Source organism: Falco naumanni, chromosome 5 (assembly GCF_017639655.2).
Source record: "Falco naumanni isolate bFalNau1 chromosome 5, bFalNau1.pat, whole genome shotgun sequence".
NCBI lineage: Eukaryota > Metazoa > Chordata > Aves > Falconiformes > Falconidae > Falco > Falco naumanni.
The window spans coordinates 13710450-13732050 of record NC_054058.1 but is presented as its reverse complement, the minus strand read 5'-3'; the positions used below and the strand labels follow the sequence as shown (position 1 = coordinate 13732050).

The following is a 21601-nucleotide window of genomic DNA, read 5'->3' as shown; positions in this document are numbered from 1 at the left end:
GAGCTACCAGCAAAGCTGGTTGATGCCACAGATCTGACACAGATCTAGTTATCTCCAAAAGAACAAGAGCAAAAGAAGCAATGTGATCTTCTCTTTAATGGCAGTTTCCCTGCTGAGAGACTGTGTGATAAGTTTGAATGTGTAAGGCAGTTGTAGATCCAAATATAAGACCAGCTGAGGTGCCAGAGTGTGTAACCGCTGTCTCTGAGAGCTCATTTTGGATCATGCCACATGGATCTGCCACCTGCCATCTTCCAAAATCTTTCCCAGCACCTCAACCCTCTACAATCAAGTAATGAAAATTATGTACCTTAAAGGGCCAATATGCACACTAAAAATCAGAAGATCAGAGTAGAATCTAGGACAATAAATAATGTTTTCCTTCTTTAAAAAAATTATTCCGGGAAACTGTATGGCTCAGGGGATTGGTATTGGGATACGGAGCCTTTCATTGCTGATCCAAACATGACCCAAGTCAGTAGTGACCAAAAAAATGGTTACCGTTTGGCAGATGCTTTGTGGCCTAGAGTATATAAAATGAGTTGATGGTCTTAATCCAGTTCCCAGTGGATGACTATCCACATCACAGAAACCACTACCACAATTGGCACCCTTATTGGCAGCCTTAGCAGGTTGGCCAAGGATTAAATAAGTACAGAGACTGAGCCACCCGCTTATGCCTAGCTGGAGGTTGCCCCTCTAGGTCATGGATGAGACACAAGGATGGGGTGGAGTGGAGAAGCTCACACACCCTCTGCTTGTGCTGTGCTGGTTTTGTGGGTAAGGAGAGGAATCCATTTTCCAGGGCTGTGATTCAGGCACCCTTCATAAGCAGTACATTCATGTACATGCATTTAAGCATGAATTTAAAAAGGAGTCAGAAACTGAGAGAATTTCGGAGCTTGCTCTCAAAGAATAAGGCACCATTTCTGAGGAATTCATCAAAGTCACAGTAGTTATACCAGGGCTGCATTTAACAAAATGCATACAAGCAACCTGTAAAGCGGCTCTAGTTTGAGAAACATTCCTTTTCCTGTGCTATGTTGTCAGTCATCGCTTTAATTATCTCACAAGATATCTCAGAGTGAACATAATCCGTGCCAGCTATTGTCAGAAAGCTCAAGCTGATTTCTAATTAGGTATACAATGGCAACAATCATGTAAGCAAAGATCTGATGCACCTCCAAAAACATATCTGTGCAATACGAAGAAAAGCAGGACTTTTGCTAGTACTGAAAGTGTTTTTCATTTTTGGAGAGGTAAAATACACCAGCCCCTCTTTCCAATAAACAGCACTATCCTAACAGAGAGCTAAATCCTGCAGTTATTCAGGCAACATTTGGATGGAGCCAAAATTTAAACTTAACGTTTAAATTAGACAGCACCTAGGCTGGCTGAGCAAAGGGCAAACAGCACAAGTTCTGCATGTGCTTTCCTGTGTGAAGGCACAGAGAGATCTTCCCCTGCTTGCAGCCCAAGCAGGCGATGCTGGAAGAGGTACCACAGCATGCAGGCAGGAAAGGCTCCTGCAAAGTCACACCAAGGCCTTGGCAACACTTGAAGTCACTTCTGTGCTGTTTCATTTTATACCTCTTACAGCATTGCAGCAGACACGGCAAGCAATGACAGCTCTGCCCAAGTAAAGATGTGGGGAATTAATTCTGCGAACAGCTGGATTAATAAGCCCCTTTCTTATTCACCTCTGTGATAGCCAGAGTGCCTCATAGTGTGTTGGACCTTATTACACCAAGTCTTTGACAAGAAGGTAGTATCTGAGTATCTGAGTTTGTGAGTATCTGGCTGGTATTTTTCACTACCAGACTGATTTAACACCTAGCTTCCATACCTATAGTAAGACCAGCCTGTGAAAGCAGGGCATTTTCAACCTGCCTAAATGGCAGAAGAAACTGTCATTTGATCTTTGCTGCAGTACGGCCCACACGTGTTTTAGTTTTGAAAGCACTTCTTGCAAAATGGAAATCCCAGGAAGCAAAAGTGTCAAACTTACAACAAGGTTCCTTGTCTGTGACACATAAGAAATGGAGTGTCTTGTCCAAGGGAGCCGTTTCCATTTGGTTTTATTTGCACCTGAATTAATGCTCAGATCATTGTGAAGGGTCTTTGTGAAGGGAAGGTCCAGGTTTGGAAATAAGCAGAGTGCAAAGTGGTAAGTAGGATTTCTTCCCTATCAGCTGCAGAAACACCACTCAGCACAGTGCATTGCCTGACCCTGGCCATCCACATGCTCCTGCCACGCCAACACATGTTAGATGTGAAGAGCACCCTAACAGAAGTACTTGACCTAAACCGAACAAATTTCCTAATTGCAGTAAGACAACACTTGAGGGTGTGGTTACCACAGAAAATCACACCCATGGACAGATTAGGAGCACCTGGGTGCACCTCATGCCTCCTAATGTCCCAGGGGCATGATTATCTCATCAGGTGCCACCTGCCAAGTCTTGTTGCCGAGGAGCTGGCTTTGGCACGCTGTGCAGCTGGGGTGGGGAGAGGAGAGGAGCACACAGGGGCAGGCACACATGCTTGTCTCAAGTTCATTGCTTAAAAGTGAGTATTTACACCAAGAGGATGCCTTGGTTCTGCTCAGAAACATGTCTGCATTTGGGGTTGCAAAGGAGCAAGCCGCTGCTGTTTCTAGATTCTGTCTGGCACCCCCACACGCTCAGTCCTGCTTGCATGGTGTGCTACTGGCTAAAGGACGCCCCTGAACTTGCCAGTCTCCAGCCACAGCTTTTCCAACCACTCAGTGCAGTCTACAAGAGACCCAAACAGGTGGATATGCCTGGAAAATTGCTTGGCTGGCAATTTGCAAAATCATTTGCCCGTTTTCTCTCAGAAATGCTTTGACCATGAAAACAGCATACCAACTTCCAAATAGATAGCATGTGTCCAGGTGAAGTTATGCTGTGCACATTGCCTCTGCGTGCAAGTCCTTCTCACCTCTCCTATTCTCTTTCATCCCCAGTTCAAGGTGTGAAACCTAATCTCCACATGGCAATTAGTGGATCATGGCCCAGCAAGAGAAGACAGACCAACCTCTGCCTCTGCCAGGGCTGTTGAGCTCCTCTGGAACAATGAAGATCACAAAACACAAGACAAAGCTCTGAGCCCAGAGGTAAGTTACTCTCGGTCGAAAGGATCTGTCTAGGGAACAAACTTTCAGAGATTAGACTAATCCTGAGTCTGATGACCTTTAGGTCATAGTGCAAGAACTTCCTCTTTGATACATCTTTTACAACATAACCAGAGTGACATTAACAACAATAACCTGACCCCATCCCTCCCCTCAGAAGCACCTACCCTAGGCAGAGCTCCCCAGAGACAGAGAAGGGAGAAGAACAAAAGACTCCAGGAAGTCTGCTAGGGATGTGCCAATCTAATTATTATGTGCAGTGCTCAGATACTGTGATGAGAGGTGCCAATAAATGAAAACAACCAAAAACTGTAGAACTAGGTGATGTACCCTTTAGGCCATGGGAGCGGAGAAAAAGGAATTTACTATGAATCAGATGAAGCCATATTTATTTGCACTCCCACCCTCAGCCCTTTTGGTAACATCATAGTCCACTGGATTTGAGGCTACCCTGACAGATTTAGCAGTAGTCCACAGCAGCAGGGAATAGATTTAAGCCCTGTCCTTTGCTCCTTGCTCACTGTGCTATACAGCAGTGCTGTTCTCCATCCAGCAAAATCCTCCTCTCCTTTAAGGCTCAGCACAACAGGTCTGATTCAGAAATGTTCCCCTTCCTCTTCATTCCCCTTGAATTTCTCACTCTGAGTCATTGGACTACAATATAACTTTAATGTGGAAAGTTTTGTGGGTACGTTTTGTTTTCTTTTAACTTCAGAAAAGAAAAGGTACAACCAGAGGGGGAAAAAAAAGTGTCTCATGGTTGAGAGGACTCTTTTAACCAAGGAGTCACATGGCTCCCTGGCAAGCAGCCAAAGGAGTCATGAGAGATGCTGCCATTCCCCTCAGCACTCCCTTAACCATGTCCTGCCTGCTACCCAGCCTGCCACCAGCCACCTCGCACCCTGAGGCCAGCGGCTCTCCTTGGCCAAGCCTTGCTTCGCTGTGCCTATGGTGGCTGCCTGGCTCCCACGGAAGGAGGAAGCACTGTCAGAAGTGATGCTCATGACTTTGGTAAGCAGCATTTTCCCTCTGCCCTCTCCCCGAGACTGCGCTGGACGTGGGGGTGAAGTAGGTGATAGCAATGCCATGTTTCAGATGAGATGTAATCATGCTGTCTTTGCTGCTTGTGGTTGGAAAAGAGTCACTGAAAGTAATGATGTGGCACTTACGCCGTGTTTTCCATTTTCAAAGTGCTGTGGCAGCTTTCTCTCTCCTGCCCCTCCCCTACTTCCAAGCCATGCCAGCATTGTTATTGCCCTATTAAAGCTGTGGGAAACTGAGGCAGGCAGAAGTCAGGATACTGCTATTCAGCATCCCAGGCATTGGTCCAGTCTCAGACTTTGTCTTCACTGCAGAGTGAAAGCCACCATGGAAAAGCATCATCTTTAGAGAGGCTATCCTACTGCCCCCGCCAGGGTCCAGATTAATTAGAGATGCACCTGGGTTTTTTCAGATGCTTTCTTGCCTTGCTGCCAGGGATGTCAGGACTGGCGCTGGTCCTACATGTCCATACAGCTCTGCTGGGCGCTACATAGGAGCTGCTGCATTCCACCCAAGTGGTAAGTGAAATGATCCTTGCCCAATTCACCTGAATACTGGAGGATTAGTTCACTTACGATCCCTGAATGAAAGAAACTATTATTAAATAGTAGTCACATTTCATAATTATGTCTCACTTCAGTCAGATTAGGAGGGTGGATATGATATCCAGTCCCAGTACTTCAGCACTTAAACAATTCCAAATAAAACACACCTCAAATTGTTTTCCAGGCCCTACTTGCAGGAAGATAGTGGTTTATATCTTTATGGGCTTACACATACTTCCAGCTCTGAAAGCTGGCTGCCCCACAATGCATAATGAGCAAATGCTGCAGTGCTTTTGAAGTGCTTCTCCCCTCAAAAAATAAATAAGGTTTTGTTTCTATGTCAGCTCTTACTTTCACCAGAGGCCATAATGATTCTTTCAATAGCCCATAGAACTGATTTTGGGTTTTGTCTGACACGGCCTCCTATTAATATTTCTTTTGCTGTATGTTCTCGGGAACTATGGCCACATTCCCTTTAAATTGCATAATATGGCAGCCTGGGCCAAGGCTGTACTCAAATGGATACTGGAAGAACAAGGCTTGTGCTGACTTTTTGTTTGGTTCTCCTCTCACTGGCACCAGTGTCACTCCACTGAGAGCAGCAGCATCGCTCCCGCTTTATTAACTTGCTGAGCTGTGGACGTAACCCCAACGGAGAGAAGCCTTAGGCCGTCAGGGATGAAAAGACAAGATATAAGAACTTCCCAAAATGCTACACAGGTCTACAGTGATGGCCGTCCAGAAGAAAATATTTTTGAATGCCTGCCTTGTGCATTCCGGGTATGTGCTGGTAGAAGATGCAACTCATCAGCATTATCTTTGCACCACAAATGTGCCAGGAAAGTCCCTAGAGTTCAATCCATTTTGAAAGTGATGCCACTGATTTGCAAAAGGGTGGCTCTACTTCAAATTAAAAAATTGGGATATGCAGTAGAGTGACCAGTGGACTTGGTGCCACTTCACAGAGGAAAATTATTCTGCAACATGTTAAACATCTGAGGCTAGCTTTTGCCCTCCTTTGCACACTTGCAATACCACTGGATGTCCTGTTTTTTCTTATTACTCAGGAACTCAGGGTGAAATTTGACCTTGAACAAAGAGCTGGAACAAAGAGTATTTCACCATGATGATTAAGTGGGATTTTTGCATAAACGTGAATTTTATCCTTTGTGGGTTCCTGCCACGAGGGAAATACGATCCGCAAGCATAGGCTGAAAAGAAAATAAATCTTCAAAACTGTAACTATGACATGGGTACAAACCATATGCATTATTAAAACTATTTCTAGAAAAAGATACAGTAACTTTCTAATTTAACCTGTCTTTAGATTTTCTAAAGAAGATATGATTTTCTGTAAAATAATTATATGTGATAATCATTTTGCTATCAGGTCCTAGTGGAAGAAAGATATTTTTTTTTATGATGAAAGCAATTATTTGGCCTTAAATATCTTAACTTCAGAAAAGATGCCTATACTCTCTTAGAACTGAATGAGGCATCTAACTTTCAGCTCCATGACACTGTCAAGAAAACTGCCTTTTAGAAGGAAGTCTGAGGGAAAAGTGTGGAAAAGACAACTCAGTGGTTTATCTAAGGGTTTGTCTTAGCAACATTTAGGCAGTAACAGAAGAGAGAAGTCACAGAAAAATATTGCATATGGGCAGAAAAATTCACTGAGAAAACACTTTTAAGTCTCTGTATCTTCAAGTTTGCTCTAGTTGAAGTATTTGCAACACTCCTTATGCATGTGCTGTGGCAAAAGCAAACACATAGGAGTTGTCTTGACAAGAAGTAGCCAGCAAGTCCTATGCAACTCTCCACAGTGGGGGGAAAATGTATCCTTTTACCTTTGGGGGAGGATTGAAGGGAAAGTAAAAGAGGAGAGGGTGCTAAGAACCCTTAAAGGACTGAAAGGCATTCTCCAGGAACCTGCCTTCCTTGGCTTTTCTTCCAGGGCACTCCTGTGTCTGATCTCCTGGTCTGTCTTAGCCTCCCAAGTAATTCTGGGCTTCTAAATCCGAAGCTTTTGGTGACAAGTTGGTTCAGCTTATTGCCAGGGTATTCACCTGTGCATGGCACAGTCTCAGAACCCAGAAGTCATGGAGATTCTGCTTTCATCTGTAGATATTTTGGTCATGGTTCTCATGACTGGTCCTCATACTCTTCTATGTAGAGTGCTGCTGTAATGCTATAGAAGTTATATACCTGGGGCAGGTTGGGGTAATGCTGTACAGGAAGGCAGTGAAGCATCAAGGAGGAAAGACCAAAAACAATGAGAAGAATCAAGCAGGCAGGTGAACCTGGAGTTGCAAAAAGCCATCTGACAGGTAGCTAGCAGGTAGAGGTGTTATGCCATCATGCATGAAAGACACCAATGAGAGTCCATTGAGGGTAAAATGACATGCAAAGGTTACAGGCTGAAGAAATCAGGCTTGCAACATTAACCAGTTCTGTAACGCATGGTGTCAGCACATCTGCAGATCTCCTTTGGTCTGTAGCTGGTCCCAGCTTTCTGATGCTTGTGGTAACTTGGGAGGAGTAGAGGGTTAAACTGTATTTTGGAGGTTAGGAATCTCTCTGACAGCATTTTGGTCCAAATTACACAGTCCTATGCACTAAGAAAACACCTGGCACCATTCTACCTTTAGCATGCCACATTGCCAGGCACACGTGGTGCATTTTTTCCATTGCATAAAATGTGTTTATCAGTCTTAACTGTATAATTGCAGCTTGCTTTGTTTAGCTCTTTAACACCTCCTTTGAAAGATTGTCTTCTGAGGGATTAGCCTTGTTCTTTGTTTAATATGCAAGCATATCTGCATTTAATCTTACCTACTCATCTGAATATTTCATGTTGCTTTATACCCACTTGTTACATTATGTTAGTAATGCAACACATGTAATAATTCCATACTGTCATCCTACAAATTCTAGATGCTTCCATCTTTCCTTATAATTACTGAAGTCATTACTTTTTTTCCATTTTAAAGCATGCTGGACATCTAATTGCCAGAACCTGTTTGCCACAAAGGATTAAGAGAGTTGCCTACATCCAAATGCATTTGGATTCAAGGATATTCAGAACTTGAATGCTTGGCCTAGCCCATGGCAGGGAGCAGGGTGGCCAGTCACAGATACACCAAAGCTCTGTGGTTTCAGACAGGGAATTTTAGTCTGGGTCTCTCCAAGAAATGGTATACTCTGTCTTCTAGAGCTACCAAGAAGTCATATCACAATCACTCTCCCATCTTTGTGTGGCTGCTTCAGTATAGGAAAATAGCCTGTATCAGGCAGGTAAGCCAAGCTCACAGTGATTTTGGCAGCCCAGCATGAAAATATTCTTTATCTTCCTTGTTTCTGCTGAGCAAAAGCATTAGCTTTAGGTGATCCTGAGAACAATCAATACCTTTTGGAGGTTCATCTGTTCTGTTTCTAAGCCAACACATCTCTGGGGCACAGTGAAGTTGAAGTTCCGTTCCAAATCCTCTTATAGATTACTATTATTACAGCACCATGTAAAAGGAGTAGCTAAGGATCTCCACAGAGCTCTCCTCGGGCATGGGACAGTACACAAATAGAAGCTGAGAGAGCAAACCCACCCTAAAGGGTACAGAGTCTCAGTTGTAAGATGAACAAGGTGCAAAAGCAGGGAAATGATGGATTTACATCACAGTCCAGTGACTGACCCAGAGACAATCCTGTTCCCACAGCAAACAGTTCTATCACAGAGGTCAATACAGCCTCGATCTAATGGGGATGGGAAGAGTGGACCAACCAGTGTAGCTCTGACTGTATCAGCTAATGTGGGAGCATCAGTCACTCTGGTTGATATGAACAGCAAAGCTGTGCCTGCCCTTTCCTTGAAGGCTCTGCACTGCAGAGCAGGTTGGCTGTGTTCTGCTTCTGCAGCTCCCTCCTGCACTACACACGTCAGGAGACAAACTCTGGGGACTGTCACCAGCAGTCCTAATCTTTAGGGATTTAGGCATGAGTACTCCCCTGTAGGCATATGAAAAATATGTGTATCTTCTAACCCGCTCCCCTTGAGTGTGGGGAAGCCCTGTTGTAAAGGTTGTGAAATTGTAAGGACGTGAGAGCATCTGCAGAACAGGTGCAAAACGTGCAGAGGATTTTTCTCCCTCTGTATTTCCTAACCAGTCAGTAATATCTACTCACTAATATAAATTATTTGCTGTATTATGGTGTTAGAATACACAGACGCTTTGAAGATTTATGCTGCTATTACTACATACACACTCTCTCTTATGAGTTACTCCAAATCGCTTTATAGCCAATAACTGAATTAACTCTGTCTATGTGCCAGCAGATAATCCCCAAAATAAGCTTCTTAAGAACCTACTCTTGTGTTGCTGGTGAATGCGTAAGTGCTGGTGAATGCCTAAAGAAGATGAACAGTGAAAGGAGTACACAAATGGAAAGTTAGAGTAGCACCATCTTCCTTAGAAGAAGCTAAATATGTATATGCGTACAGACACATGCATACTGAAAGACGCACTGCAAGAAACAGTGCCAGACAGTGTTATATATAATCCTGGGGTTTAGACATTTATACTAATAACATCAATATTATTAAATGTCAGGTTTATATTTTAAATATAAATAATTAAATAAATATAAATTAAACAAAATATGTCCAGAGCATTAAAATGCATAGATCATCCTACTACCAGCTGTTCTAGCTGCAGTCAATTTTCTTTTTCAGCAAGTCAGACACTAATTGCTTCTGGTTGTAAAAATGTTTACAGTGTCTCAGCGGGCCAAAGGTTAGTAGGCAATTGCGCCGAAGAAGATTACTTTATCAGATAGCATACCTACAATATAGAAATCACTTTTTTTAAAGGAGTTGGTTCTTTAAACTAATTTTGGATATAGTCTACTCCAATTTAACTTTCCTCCCAGCTAGTGCACACAGAACACTGAGGCCCCGGTGCCTTTTTCATTCCTAAAATGACATTTCATTTCATCATTGTCTTTTTCACTCTGAAAACCCACTTTCATCACGATGGGATTTTTGCTTTACAGCTTTCCTAGCGGGATAACGGAGCTGAGCCGTGCCCCCCCGCCTCGCTCCGCCTCACACACAGACACCCTGCGCTCGGTTCGCTCGTCCGCTAAGTATTGCGCCGGGTAGTTTCATCTCTATCCCTGAAGGACCAGCAACTCCGAAGCCGAGGAGTTGCTCCCGTAGCCCAAAGATGATAGAGATCTCGGGCAAAATTAACATAACTATTGACAGTCCATGGGAGCTCACTAAAGAGCGGCTTGGGAAGCATCCTCCCCTCCAGAGAGCGAGGGTAGCAGAAACAGACACCAGAAGATAGTGCTCGAACAGGCTCTACTATGCTTTAATCTTCAAAAGCTACCATTAGTAAGCCAGAGAAGTATATTTACCCACAAGATAAACACCACAAGTTCGCTAGGCTACTATCCATTAGGCACTGAAATAACTCCTCTCTTTTAACTTTCCAACGGGAGCGAGGCGAAGCATCGCAGCGTGCCCGGCTGTCCCCGCCGCTGCTCCCGCGCCCGGGGGGGCACGGCAGGGGGGCGGCAGGGGCAGGACACGGCCGAGATGGGCGAGCCCGGCCGGGGGCTGGGCCGGGGGCTGGGCCGGGGGCTGGGGCCGCGGGTGGCACGGAGGCAGAGCGGGGAGGGGGCCGGCCAGCCTCTGCCCGCCGGCCCCGGGTGCGCTGCTGTCTCCCGGGGAGGCAACCGGCTCCGTCCCTCTGGAGTGATGGATGGAGGGAGGTGCGCATTGCTTGGGGGCTCCGCTTTGTTGGGTTTCACCTCTGATCCCTTTCCCTTCTGCTCTGCTGGGCTGCAATAGCCACCCCGGCTCCGGCTCCGCGGGTCCAGCTCCGAGTGACCTGCCGCTGAGGGGATGAACCGGGGATGGCACAGGGAAAGGCGAGGGAGCATTATTTACCCGCAACAACTTCTCATTGTCGCGGAGCAGCGCTCAAAAGATCCCCAAGCAGTTCGCTCTAAATAAAGCAGGCATTGCTTCCCTTGTATTTCCCCTCAGCAGTCGCCTTAGTATTATTATTATACTTCTATAGCTTTTGCTTTCGGACCTTATAATTATGTCACACAGCAAGGGAAACCGCTAGCATCCCAGCATCTGGTGTGCGGTTTAAAACTTTTGTTTTAAGATTTGAACTATTTATAGAAGGAAAACTTTGTAGGATAGTAATTTCCTACGGTTTTGAGAAAAATATGGCTACGCTTATATTATAAGGGCGTATTTATTTATTTATTACGACTTCTTCCTCCTGCTTAAAAAAAAAAGATAGCCCTGCAATTTTTTTTACAAGCTATTGGTCACCTACCAGCAGACATATCCCGCCCGTGAATAGAAACGGGCAGCTCTGGCTGAATTAAACCTAACGTGCCTCCATAAATCAAGCGCCTTTAAAAATCGGTACGCAAGGCATATGCATTTCATTAAGAATTAAGAATGTAGAAATAGGCGTTTAGTTTCTTTTTATGGGTGTGTTTATTCCTACTTTTCTTCCATAGTGGTGGATTATATTTATCCGTAGCCCACAGAAAATACGCACACGCACACACGGAGGAACACACGCACACGTGCTTGTCTATGTGCATGTGTTCCTGTGCATGCATAGAGAAAGGGAAAAAAGAAAAGATTCATGTATCTAGATGCACATCCAGTTCAGGGGCAGGAGCTCAAATTTTGCACCCGCTGGGGTGCAAAAAAGTCTGAGCTCAGTGCGGGGGTGGGAGAGAAGGGAAATCCGCCCGGACCCGGCAGCCGAGGTGAATGTGAGGCCGGGAACACCGAGGCGGGTTTTCCACATCACCGACCCCAGCTCGCCCGAGCCGAGGGGAGCCCCTCCGCCGGGCCCCCGGGCCGGACCCGGACCCCCGCTGCGCTCCCCGGAGTCTCCCCGGGACCGATCCCCGAGCGCCGGCGCGGCGGGGCACGCCGGGCTCCGGCGTGGGGAGATGCTCGAGGGAGGGAGAAGGGTCCCTGCATTAAGCCGGCTCCACCGTCCGGGGGACCGGCCGCCCCCAGCGCCCTCCTCGCCCCACGGCTGCCCCACAGCCTGGTCAGGTCTCGCCCGGAGCGCAGAAGCCCTTGACAGTTCCCCGGCAGCCCCTCCGGGCTCCGGCTGGCGGCCTCGGCCGAGCCCGGCTCCCCTCGGCACCATGGCTGGCCGGCGCGGGGACCCCGGCCCGCCACCCCCGCCACCCTAGCGCGGCGCCCGGCGGGGACAGAGACCTGCCGGGGGACCTGCAGGAGCACGACGGCGGACACTCTCTCCGCAGCCCGCACGGACTAGCCCAGCCGCTACTTATCCACCGCAACGTTAGATACAGATATAGATATTAAAAAAAAGAGACCGAAACTCCTTGCAGTCCCACCCACCGACTCTCATTTCCCCCACCCCTACCTCCACCCCCTTCCTCACAAGGAAAAGGTCCTGGAGCCAGCTCTAACCGCGGGACTGGAGATCCCTCCGGAGCAAAGGCAGCCGGCTAGCAAGCGCCTCCGCGGCCGGGGGCTCTTCCCCGGGCTGCGGGGCTGGGGCGCTCGCCGCCGGCCGCAGCAGCCCCGAGCTCCTCGGGATCTCCGCGCAGAAACACGCTTCCCCCGGCGAGCGCGAAGCGATGCCCATCTCCGGTCTGGCGGGAGGAGGAGTCGGGGTCGGAGTCCCCAGGGGAGACGCCGGCCGCTCAGTGCCCCGTTGCCCCGCCGCCCTCCAAGGTGCGCCGCCCCCGCTGCGGGCACGCCGGGCCCCGGCCTCGCCGGCGGGGCAACCCCGGGAGTTACCTGGCGGTGTGCACCTTCCCCCGGCAAAGTCCGACCGGCGGCGCCGGCACCGCCACCGGCACAGCACCTCCTCCGCCGCCGCCACCACCGCCACCACCATCCTCACCACCACGCACTGCATGGAGCTGCCGCCCGTGCTGGCTTCTCCCGGCTCCCTCTGCTTTGCGCATTGCCCCTAGGTAGCTGCTAGCGGGGTCATTTCAAACAGTATTTTGAGAAGAGAAAAAAAAAAAATCTGGATCACTTACAGGTAACTCCCACTGGTAAGGATGAGGAAAATCTGAGGGTAATACACTGAGAGTAACACACTGCGAGATGAAAAAAGGATCATGGCTGAATCCCGTTTACACTCTTGGAGTTCGCTTCCTTGGTTATTCCTTTCTGGCCCCCCCTGGTCGTAATTCCCCACCCTTTTTGGTGTCAGCTGTGGCTTGAATCTGAGTTGGAATCCAGTCCCTTGGGCTTGGGGGGGCTTTGTCTGTTTGTTTGTTTGTTTGTTTGTATTGTTGTGTCTAGTATTCCCCTGGTGCTAATGCTGCTCCCTGTGCAGAGTATATGCTGCTGCTGCTGCTCTCGCTGCTGCTGCTGCCTCTGGGCTCCTGCCTGTCATGTCTCAGTGGTTGGAAGTTGTTACAGTGGGTTCTCGTGTTGGAATGAGGATGGTTTAAGGGATTTGGATGGCAGAAAGTGCCTCTCTCTCTCTCTCTCTCCCTCTCTCTGTAACTCTCCTGAGACTCGGGGCTGCCATTGGGCAGTCAGTCATTGCAATCCGCCTACTTTTTTTCTTTCCCTCTCCCTCTCCCTCTCTCTCTTTCTCTCTCTCGTGGTTTTTTGTTGGGTTTTTTTTCTTTCTTTCTTTTTAAAGGGGAGGATGACAATGGAGAGACACTGATCTAGCCCGGGATGCAATGAATCCGTGCGCCCTGGCGGAGCCCTCTCCGCACGCCTGGCTCCGCGGGGCGTTGTGACAGCCCCCCCTCCGCTCGGCGAGCCGTGGCACCCTCTCAGCTCGCCGGGAGAGATCCTGAAGGAGCTGGCAGCTCCCAGCTCCGCTCTCGGTTAATTGCTTTATTATGGGCGGCTGTCCCAGTTCCCCTGAAGGGTTCCACCGGCCCTCTAGCCTCGCAGGGGTTTGGCTGTCATTGTCCCCGGTGTTGAAAATTAAGCTCCGGTTTCAGGGGAATCTATCCAAAAAAAAAAAAAAAAAAAAAAAAAAAGCGTATCTGTTGTAGTAGCCCGCCTGAGTGAGAAATAAAGACATGTACACGCGTAGCTTCCTGGCGAGATTGAATTTCGCGTGAGGGAAGGGGAGGGAGAGGACTGGTGTGAAGCAGCCGGGGTAGGGGGCGAGCGGAGGGCGCCCGGGTCCCCGCACCTCTCGCCGCTCCGGCAGGAAGAGCTGTCGTCTCCTCTCTTCACTTTCCCTCTCTCCTTCCTGAGAAGATGCCAGCCCGAAGAGGCGTTTCCCGGCAGGTTAGTTGCCTCTCCCTGCCTTTTCTCCTCCGGCCCCTCGGAGGCGCGCCCCGGGGGAAGGGATGCTCGACCCGTCCCGCTCCGGCGGGCGGGAGCCCTTCGCCCCGCGTAGCCCCAACTGTGCAGGAGACGGTCGCTCTTCCTCTTTGCCTCGTGCGCTTTTGTCCTTTTTTTTTTTTTTTTTTTTTTTTTCGGAGGGAGAAAAAAAGGAGTTTTAGTGGTGGGAGAGATGGTGGAAAGACGTGGGCTGCGGATGCCGGGGCTAGGGTTTGAAAACGAACCCCGAAAGCGAAACGTGCACCGCAGATAATTTAACACAAATGCAGCCGAAATGAGCAAAAACCAGGCTCCGAAGGCTCCTCGGTCCGTAGGATTTCTAAATGTTCGTCTCAGGTTAATCGACTAATGACTCAAGGAGTTTTCTTGGCCAAGAGCTCTACCAAACACCCTGGGAACACCTCCTCCAGCTAACCAGTCCCAGTACATGGATGCTGCTGCCTCCGTGACACAACGAAATATTCCTTCAGATAGAATAGGAATTGCAGAGCTGGTGTAAAAACGTTGTCTGCCACCCAATATGCGATAAAAATCTTTTCGGGATTTGGTTTCATTTAACCACTTTCATCTACAGGTTCAGTACAGACGCTGGGACAGTCAACGTCCTTTTGAGAAACGCTGATCTCGATTAACAAGACACAGAAGCTTAAGCCTTTCAACGATTATTTACATCCCAGAATCGTCTTATTTATAATTATGTAAGATTCTAAAACCGTCGTATTTATACTTCTTCAAGTGTGCGTGTGCGTATGTATACATATATATAGACACACAGATGTGTATCTCCTGTAATGCCCGTTCTTCCTCTCAGGCATGCAGGCTGTGGTTGGGGCAGCTGTGCTGAACGTGAACTGGGAGAACGGGTAGCCACTTTTGATGTTTTATTTCTAGCATTTGTTCGGCTTCGGATATATTTTTAAATGTGCATCTGCTTTTAAAGATGTGCCTGGGGGAAAGAAATAATAATAATAATAAAGTCATTTGTAAAAATGCAATGTGAATGCTGGTGCTGGAAACCTTCGAACTGGTGCGGGCAGAATTTGACCCAGCCCAGCTGAAACGAAGACGGTTTAGCAATCTCCAGAATTTTTGGATCGAAGCTGGTTTTATCCACAGCTTAGCTGTGTAGGGGAAGGCAACTTGTATAAAAGAAACCAAATAGTGCCGTTTCTTTTCGGAAAGTTAAATTTTATTCTAAAACCACGGGCCGGTTATTACGTCGGAAAATTAATAGTGATGATGATGATGATAAGAATAACCTGCTAAATTCCATCCAAATGGTTTCTATATGTATGTCAGCCGGGGGTACCGAGAAGCGCACTTGTTTTGTTGATTGAAGCCGAGTATATTCCCTTCAATAAAATGGTGTGGCACTGGAGGCGAGGGTACTGTTGGTAACACCTAATACGGACATTTCAACATCTGTCGTTCCTTCTTCCACAAACACGTGTATTTTGGACAAAACAGAGGCACAACGGCACTGAAATGGTTGCTGACACCATAGTCGGGCAGATGAACCAGAGCAAGCATGAATGAAGTATTTCCTTTTTCTTTTTTTTTTTTTTTTTTCTCTTTCCTTCTTTCTTTCTTCTAACTGTCTGCTGCGGCTTCCTTCTTACCCCAAACCTGGAGACTGTCCGGTGCAAGAGCCCGTCAGAAGTCGGTAAGAGCTCGGAAGGTAACGCCCGGTAGGCAGCACACCGGACTCCTTTCTGGTCGGAACCGAGTATTTCTTGTATCTCACCGAGCTGCAAGTCTCGTCCCAAGGGAGAGAAAGGGGGGCAATGATGAGTCTCTTAAAATGAGCGGATGTCCGGCTGGCGGGGAGGGCGAGAAGAGGCGGCGGCAGCGGCACAACGAAGGATGCCCGTGGAGGGGCCGGGGAGCGCAGTGTCCCGCCGAGGGGACCGTGCCGGGCAGCCCCGGTGCCGTAGCCGCACTGTCCGGGGGTCAGAGCGTAAATCCTGCCGGTCTCCTCCCGGGGCCCCCGCGGCCTCGCCGGGGCTCCCGACGCTGCCACGTGGTGCCCGCCGTCGAGGCTGCGCCCCAGCCGCTGCCTGCCGCGGGGCCGGGGGGGCGGGCCGGGCTGGGCCGGGCGCCGGGGCTCCCCGCGGCCGGACAGCCCCGGGGATGGGCGAGGGGAGCGGGATTTCGCTGGCGTGTGCTGTAAACGCCACAAGGACAAGGCGAACCTCGCCGTAGGGGCGGAGAGCGGGGCTGGCTGGCCCGTTCCCTGCCGCCGCGTCCCTGGGAGTCGCGAGAGGGAATGGCGTGCTCCGGCCTCGCCAGGGTGGGCCGGGGGGTCCGGCGCCCACAGCCTTGTGTGCCCCTGGCTCCGCTCGGCTTTGCCGCACGGGGCCGGGGGAAACATCCCCGCCGCCCCCCGAAGGGGTGCCGGCGCCTTCCGTTGCTCCCTTGGGCAGCGCCGGCTCCCACCACCTGCATCCCACCAACCGCACCCTGACCTCCGCCCCGCGGGGGAAGGGGGTCCTCCCGCTCCCCGTAGCGCTGCCCGGCTGTCCCCCTTCATTCCCTCCAGAGAAGACAGAGAGGAAAAGGGTGGGGTTTGCCCCAAGAGCCCTCATCCGAGCACTGCCCTCGGCTCCGTCTTTTCCAAGGTCACATCACTCATCCCCAGCGCATCCGCTGTCACTTGCATCTGTGGTACAGCTGTGGTTTTTAACTTCCGACGTATTTATTAATTAAACTGGAGCCGAGTGCTCTGCAATCTTCGCAGGAAATATTTCTGTTTTAATCCAGCTGCTAGCCGAGGTCAATATTTGGTGTGATCTATTTTCGCGAGAGGATACAGAGAGTCAGCAGGTTGCAGACGGGTTACGCTTCGCTGCCTGAATGAAAACGTCATCGACAGAAATATCAAGGGATGCTTCACCTCACGCCTCTCTCTCTCCAGCAAACTCGAGGATAGGGAATAGAAATGGGAACAACGGGAATTCCCTGAGAGGAAGGACTACCTGAGCGGGATCTTGCACTCTCCTCCTAACTGGACATAGCGGCTTCTTTACGTGTCACCCCATGGGACATCCCTCGCCCCGTTCAACAGCCGGGTGAATACTTAATGTATTGCGTTATTTTCTCGCCCCTCTGTCTCACGTTTGCCACTGAAAGTGAGGCTTTTAGCACGTTTTATTAAGACGTGAACACGTGCTCCGCAGCAAAGGGGAGAGAAAAAAAAGTCTGCCAAGTCTAACCTCTTTGCTACAGCTGACACAATGGCTCTCTCCTTCAGGCTGCAAAATAAACCTAATGCACTGGAAGACAAACTACGTTTTATCTGACTTCATCTCCTCCACCCCCCACCCTCCGCCTTTTCTATGCAAAAAGCTCACTGGAAAAGGTATCATTACACTCAGAGGATATGGTTTCAACAAAATGGTAGTTCCAGTGGCTGATGAAAGAGGAAATAATTGCATCCCACATGCCTAACCTAGAAGTAGCCCTGGATCTCAGAGCAAATTTATCTCCTATTGTTCAGAGAAAGTGAAGTATCCTCATCACCTTACAGGCACGGTGATGGATCTGATAGGGTTTCTGTAAGGGCTTTTACTGTTCCTGCTGTCCACTCAGTTTTACTTCCAGGCTCAATCCAACAGCATTCTTGTGATTTTTGCTCTGAATCCCCTTCTAAAATAGCCACAATCAATTTCGAAAAGAGATCTGCTTTCCAGGCTGCAACATGTGCCCAATCTTCCGTTCCCTTTAAAAATAAAACCGCAGTGAAAGCGAATAGCAATATCATTACCCTTACTTTACAAAGATTTTTTTTGAGCTCGCCTGCCTCTCTGCGAGGGATGCGTTGTACCAAGTCCTCCAGCTACTGAAGCAGATGGGGTGCCCCCGTCATCGCTTCATTTATGGATACACAGCCTCACCAAACTCACTTCTCATCCAAACCCCTGCCAGACTGAGCCGGGAGGACGACAGAGCCCATCGCTGTCGACCACAGCTACGACAAAGGGCGGCGCAGGTATTTAGCCCCGCAGAGGTTAGGGCACCGAAACACCCTCCTGCCTCCAGCAGGCAGGATTTGGGGTGACCCCCGGGCATGGGTGTCTGCCAGGGCAGGGGTGGGACCGGGCTTCTCACCGGGGGCGGGGCAGGGCAGGGGGCAGTGTGGGGGCGTCTCCCGCGCCCCCTCCGCGCCCGCGCATCCTCCGCGGGTCTCCGGCGGGGCAGCGCCGCACTCCGCCGGCCCCTGTGGCGGCACCTGCGGCTGTGGGGGCGGGCCGAGAGCCGCGCCGAAAATAAATGAATAAGTAAACACACAGAGGGGTGAAATCCGGCTGGTGCCCGCCGACCGATTTGCTGGGGACCCTCCGGGAGGCAGCCCCTGGCTTTCGCCGGCGCCCTGCAAAGGCGGCAGCCCTGCCCTTGCTGCCCGCAGCTGGGGGAGCTCCCGGGGCGGGGTCACCGACCCTGCTTGGGCAGCGCCGCTTCCCTTCTCACCCCCGAGGAGCACGATTTAATTTCACCACCACCCCGGTGTAACATTAATCCTCCGTTCTGGCGTGCTCCCCGTGGCAGATTCCCTACCTTCCCCCGCCAGCCCCCTCCTCTCCGCCACTGCCCGGGCTGCTGGCAGCGGGGCCGGGGCTCTCCCCGCCGCGCACCGTGCCCGGAGCAGAGCCCGCGGCGGCGGCGGGGCAGGCGGGCTGCCACCCCCAGCAGGTCCCGGCGGCCGGGCGGGCAGGGCCAGGCAGCTCCCCGCTTGTGGCTGCGCCGCTGCCCTCCCGCTCCGGGCCGGGCCGGGCCGCTGCTCCGTGCTGCCGGCCGGCCTGCCCGTCCCTCCGAGGAACTGCCCCCGCAATCCCGCCTTTGGGGGCTGCCCTTTGGCTCCCCCTCTCTTCCCCCTATTGATTTCCAAGATGGGAAGCGAGCGTTTTTGGATTGCAACTCACCTTATGCATTCTTGATCATTAAAAAAAAAAAATCCCGCAGCTATGCAAAGAGAGGATCTTTAAAGAGTTTGTAGCTCGACAGGTAAGGACTCGGCTGGGGCTCAGGAATGTGGAAATTCAACTCAAGTCAGCCTACTGCGACGAGCAATATTAATAAGGGCATACAGGTACGGGGGGGGAGAGGCAGAGGGAGAAACTTGGCAACTAAAATAACAGAGCGATCTCCATCGCGGTGATCAAATACCGAGGAGCAAACAGTGGGCTGCCCGGGAGCCCCCGCTGCCAGCCGGCCCGCGGGCCCCAGCCGCTCCCTCCGGCGGAGCCCGCTCGGCTCGCCGGCCCTTCAGCGCGGAGGCAGCCGGACCAGTTGTCAAGTTAATTTCAACACGTCCGTGTGATGGATAGAAACGCAAATTGTGTCTAGGCCTGCATAAAACAAATCCCTGAGTGCAGGTTCAGAGCAGGGATTCCCCTCCTCCCGCCCCTTTCGCCTTTTAATACTTCAGCTCTGCTCTATTGTCCCAGCAGCAGCAGCTCTCTGTCAGGCTGGTTTGTTTTTTGGTTTTTTTGCTTTTTGGTTGGTGTTTTTTTGTTGGGTTGGGTTTTTTGGGGTTTGGTTTTTTTTTTTCCGCTGAGGGTTCTGTACGCCAGAGATAATATTTAAGTTCGCTTAAACAGTACAAAATAAAAGGATCCGTCACCACCCGCGACCGACTCCCTCCAGGCTCAGCGCTGCCGGAGCGCCTCGTCGCTGGGCAGCCCCGCAGCCGGGCATCGCCCGCCGCGCTGCCCCGGGACCTGGGAGAAACACGGGGGTGCTTCGGGGGGCTGCCACCGCTGGGACACCCAAGGGAGCGGGGTGGGGAGAGAGAGAGAAATCGTCACCTTTTTTTTTTCCTTCTTCTTCTTCTTGGGTTGTTTTTTTTTTCCTTTGCGACATTTTGTTCGCAACTCTGTAATAGCGTGACCCAAAAGCCAAGGAGATTTGTCGTGCACAAGGACTTACCCTAATTTGACATAGATGACTCCAAAGCATAGAAACACGTAGAAAATCCACTTCCGAAAGTTTCTGTGCATGATCTAGAGAATGGACTGAGCCATAAAAAATTGCACAAAAAGTCGAACTGATCTTGTCGATTAAATCCCAGTCAAGAGCATTGCTGAAGCTACCCAGGAGCAAAGCCGGCCGAACTGTAAAAAATCCACACCGTGCAGACAAGCAGCTCTTCCCAGAGCCATGGTGACCGAAACCGGCTCCAATATTAAAACTAGAGAGGGAGGAAAAAATAGAAAGAGCTGCTCAAAACGGTAAAACAAAAGCCCAAGACAGACAGTCTGAGGGAAAAAATGAGCAAGCACTGATCTTGATCAACTGCCTCATAGAGCCCTGAAGTTCAATGTGTTTTTACTTGTTCTGACTTCCCCAGGTAGCACTACGTATCTTGCAATCTATGGCTCCAGGTAGGAGGATCTCTCTCTCTCCCCCTCTTCCTCTCCCTCTCTCTCTCTCTCTCTCCTGCTCTTCCCTCCACCCCGATGTGTCAGGATCTAATACATATCTTATCTGTCTGTGTGCATGTGCATGTGTGAGTTATGCGTGTGTTTGTGTTTCAGAAGGCATGTCCTTAAGCCGGAGTGTTGGGAAAAACACAAGAAACGTATCCAGTAAGGGAAATAAAGGACTCGTCCTCTGAAACCGAAGCATTTTTTCATTTCCTCTAGTATGGTAACGCGGCTGGAATTGCAATGTATGGACTTCGCAAAAGAGATTGTTAACACTTTTTTTTTTTTTTCTTTTTTCTTTTTGCTTTCTAATCAAAAAGAGGCAGGCGTTAACCCCCGTTTGCTTACAGCTCCGTAGGCTAAAAGGCGATGTGTCTGTGTGTGTCAAGGCTATTTCTCTTTGGCCATCCGAACCTGCTGTACACAAGCGCCTGTCACTGGATTTGAATTCATTTCCACTCCACAGTAAGAAAACATTCTTCCTCCTTTAAGAAACACATATACTTGGCTTTTAACACGAGTTTAGGATACTCAGTTTGCTGCTCCTAGGGAGATTAACTGGCAAGACAAAACCTCACTTCGTGTTCAGACACTAACAGTCATGCAAGGCTTCCTTTTCTTTCTGTCTGTCTTTCTTTCGTCTGTCTTTTCTTTCTTCCTCACTGATTTCTGAGCTGCTCAGTTTATTCCTGTGTTCTGTGGAATTATCTATTCCAGTCTACTACACAATGTGTGCCTGTCTGAAGGCATATATCTACATGCATATGCACGCTTAAATAACACTCAAATACACGGTTGTGGGCTGTGGTAAATTATATAGATATGGATAAACCCGTGCACCTATGCCCACTTCTACACATACATTTATATACATGTAGTAACAGTAAGCAGAGATAGCTCCAGGCGTCTCTCGAAGAGAATCGGCTAAACACACACCAGTGAAGGCTGAAAGGAAAGCAGGCAGTGACAAGCAAGCAAAAGAGGCTGAACACAGAACTTCATCGTAAAGTATCTATCCTGACGGAGAGCACAAAGGATTTTTGAAAGCCCAGCCAGGCTGCCGTGGTTGGAGAGATGCAGTGTGAAATCGCAG

The 21601-nt window shown here is 49.7% G+C and overlaps 1 protein-coding gene across 1 annotated transcript in view; it reads right to left on the bottom strand.

The window, feature by feature from the left end:
* WNT7B (Wnt family member 7B) overlaps positions 1–20096 on the bottom strand; it is a 95960-nt gene extending 75864 nt beyond the window's left edge. The window contains exon 1 of the mRNA XM_040596849.1: positions 20012–20096. Within this exon, the coding sequence (XP_040452783.1) occupies positions 20012–20082 (71 nt within the window). The 5' untranslated portion in view covers positions 20083–20096. The remainder of the gene's footprint in view (positions 1–20011) is intronic.
* Positions 20097–21601: the final 1505 nt, after the last annotated feature.